Source organism: Echinococcus granulosus (assembly GCF_000524195.1).
Source record: "Echinococcus granulosus chromosome Unknown EG_S00021, whole genome shotgun sequence".
Classification (NCBI taxonomy): domain Eukaryota; kingdom Metazoa; phylum Platyhelminthes; class Cestoda; order Cyclophyllidea; family Taeniidae; genus Echinococcus; species Echinococcus granulosus.
This window is the reverse complement of record NW_020170401.1, coordinates 1,085,714-1,088,500: the sequence shown is the minus strand read 5'-3', so window position 1 is coordinate 1,088,500 and position 2,787 is coordinate 1,085,714. Positions and strand designations below refer to the sequence as shown.

At 41.0% G+C, this 2,787-nt stretch overlaps 2 protein-coding genes across 2 annotated transcripts in view; one reads left to right on the top strand and one right to left on the bottom strand. All coding sequences in view use genetic code 11, as the record gives it.

Annotated features, from left to right (window-relative positions):
* Positions 1 to 2,160, bottom strand: part of EGR_03861 (hypothetical protein) — a gene marked incomplete at both ends in the record, with an annotated part of 5,840 nt that extends 3,680 nt beyond the window's left edge. Inside the window, 3 exons of the mRNA XM_024493110.1 lie at positions 685 to 944; positions 1,099 to 1,123; positions 2,098 to 2,160. Of these exons, the coding sequence (XP_024352571.1) occupies positions 685 to 944; positions 1,099 to 1,123; positions 2,098 to 2,160 (348 nt within the window). The remainder of the gene's footprint in view (positions 1 to 684; positions 945 to 1,098; positions 1,124 to 2,097) is intronic.
* A 190-nt stretch (positions 2,161 to 2,350) lies between these two features.
* The window catches only part of EGR_03860 (hypothetical protein), a gene marked incomplete at both ends in the record, with an annotated part of 1,875 nt that continues 1,438 nt past the window's right edge, over positions 2,351 to 2,787 (top strand). Inside the window, one exon of the mRNA XM_024493109.1 lies at positions 2,351 to 2,470. Within this exon, the coding sequence (XP_024352570.1) occupies positions 2,351 to 2,470 (120 nt within the window). The remainder of the gene's footprint in view (positions 2,471 to 2,787) is intronic.

The window sequence follows — 2,787 nt, the reverse complement described above, 5'->3', positions numbered from 1 at the left end:
TGCCCACGATTTATGTCGACAACCCTGTCGCAAGAAACTCTCTCCTCGAATGGCATAGGTGAAAATGTAGCACATGGGTACTGGTTTTTAGTATATCCACAATCACACAGGCCTCCCAGTCTCTTGGAAGTCAGCTTTCCTGGCTGCGGCAAGGAGTCAAGGTCGTGCCGCCTTCGCCACCTCTCTTCCATCGCCTCCGTGTGCTTATAATCAAGCCACGATGGCTCTAGGGCCAACTGCCATGCCCTTACATGGCTTCATCAACACCCATGCATGTGACTTCCCGATTTTCTAACCACCACTCCCTCTTCACATGCACCTGACACTCGATCAAAATGAAGTGATTTACATAGGAAGGAAATAACAAAATAGAAATACTTGGTATGATATTGAGTCAACAAAATATCCGACCTGTGAAAATGACTTTGTTACGAGATCCAAATAACGAACTTACTCATGTTACGGAAGTAAATACAGCTTACAATCAGCGAGTCATCTCGATGCCGATCATATGAAAAAGCAGCATCTAACAACTCCGCTCACTTTTATTTGAAGTACAATTTAAGTCCCAAAGTAGATAATGCTCACATTGTAGTGGAAACAGAGCCTTTCCTACTCCTTATCAATATCGTTGTCCAAAGGTAAGATGTTTCTCGCAGATTAGACAAAAAACTTGATCGCAACCTTTGTATTTCTAGAAAGGAGGAATCCTGTTTCAGTGTTGTAGAATCGGAAGTGGATACAAAATATCGCAAATAAAAGGAAGTGAGATATAAGAATCGAATTTAGTGTAGTTTGCAAAGTAGACAAAGAAATAATCGAGTACAAAAATCGAGTTTGTTGAATAAATTTAGGAGGGAATACTCCGTAAATCAACTCTCGTTTTTCATCAGAATGCCCACAATCGTTGGACAAGCAAAATCGCAAAAAGCTCAACACTTTTCCTTAGGTTCCAGTACAGTTGTTTACATCTCTTCATCATCCACCCTTTTTACTTCAATTCGGTTTTTTACTATTAAAGTAATCAGTTGGAAGTGAACCCGCAACCCACTGGCCACACCTTCTTCACTGAAGCACATCGCTTTTTGCCGCTTCCACCTACCCTCGGTGTGTAGATATTCGACTAAATTCAAATCAAAATTGACAACCGCTAGCTAATCAAAATCTACCCTCGCATTTCCACCAAACCTGCTCCATAACAATGCGCTGTCTAATAAGAGGAGAAAATTTATAAAAGCTGATAAGTATGGGAGGGAAAAAGGAGTGAAGACACTACTAACATCGACAAACAGGCCGCAGTTGGGACAGCGATGGAGATACATATCCCTGAACTTGCGAGACACCAGAACCTCTGCCACCATGTTGCTTCGAGTGGTAAGAATCTTGGTGATGAGTTCCCCACTCTTGCCAGGATCCAATGTGTGACTCAGCTTCCAAGTCATCAACCCGACGTCTTCTAAAGTACGAAAAGGACAAAGTAAAAAATGCCTTGTTTTTTTCTGGAAACAGTCTACTTGTTTACTGTGACTGGAACATGTAGACTCAATCGGATCAACTTTTATGACCCCTGGAAAAATCTGCAGAGCTGCAGCAGTGGTCAAAGTCAAGGTCTATTTACAAGGCAGATAACAAATATGGGAAAATTTTCCGGAGGTGGCAAAAAATGAAACTGCTTTGAAACCTTCGAGTAACAATAACTGTAGCAACTAACTCCATTAGGTCTTTACTGTAGCAGTGGTGCATTAGAGAGAAGAATCTACATGAGACACGAGTTACAAAATGCAGATGGGAGGACGATTACAGCTACTAGAACTGTCTGTACTGCTGTTGTGTTATTCCTTCAATAAACGATGGCATCTTCTCATTCAAAGCTTGGACTATACAGCGGTTTAGTTTGCTAGTGAAACACGACGGCGAGATAAGGCAATTTTGACAGTGCTATCGATAGTGGCGTCTAGTAAAATGAATATATGAATGAATAAACGCCTGAGATCAAAGGGTTAAGGATCAGGTCAACCAACTCGGCTGTCATTTGGTGATTGTCGTTCACAAGCAATTTAAGCACCTTTTTGTAATAAAATCAAAGCCGGTGGTAACATTCGTAAGAAAGTTCAAGCGATATTTCTCCATTGCACCACCACTTAATGCGACAAACTTCATTAGAGCAAAAATACGAAATACAATTTACACCTCCATTTCTGCCTCCCTCTTTTCCCCAAAATGTCTGCCCTCTTTCGTAGGTGGTGGTCTACCAATGTCAAAATGAGGTGATAGCCATCATTTGGAAGAATACAGAGAATGAGACCGGTTGACATTTTCTACCAATCCTATCCCGTCTGTGCTGATACGTATGAGATCACATAGTTCAGGAAATGAAAAGAAATTGGTCAAAAAAACTGCATTAATTTTATTTATCGTGAATCTTCTGATACGGAAAATACACAAAGGAAAACAAGAATATTACAACCAGGTGAGTAAATCCCCTTGCTATAGACTGATTCACTCATTCTCACTACTTTTCATTTAAAAATTCTTTTATGCATGGAACCATACCTCATTCTGCCGTGCAGATGGCTTTTTTGTCAGCTAATATCCCAATAAGAGAGGTAAGATGATGTATTACTACTTATAACAGCAAAGGGTCCAACGCATGCAGATAATGACAAGAAACAAACGTTACCTGACGGAAGTGAGACTTCCTCGTCTTCATATCGAACGAATTCCTCCTTTTCCTCCTCATCCTCCTCTTCCATACCATCCACCCCAGACACGCCACGCCGGGATGCA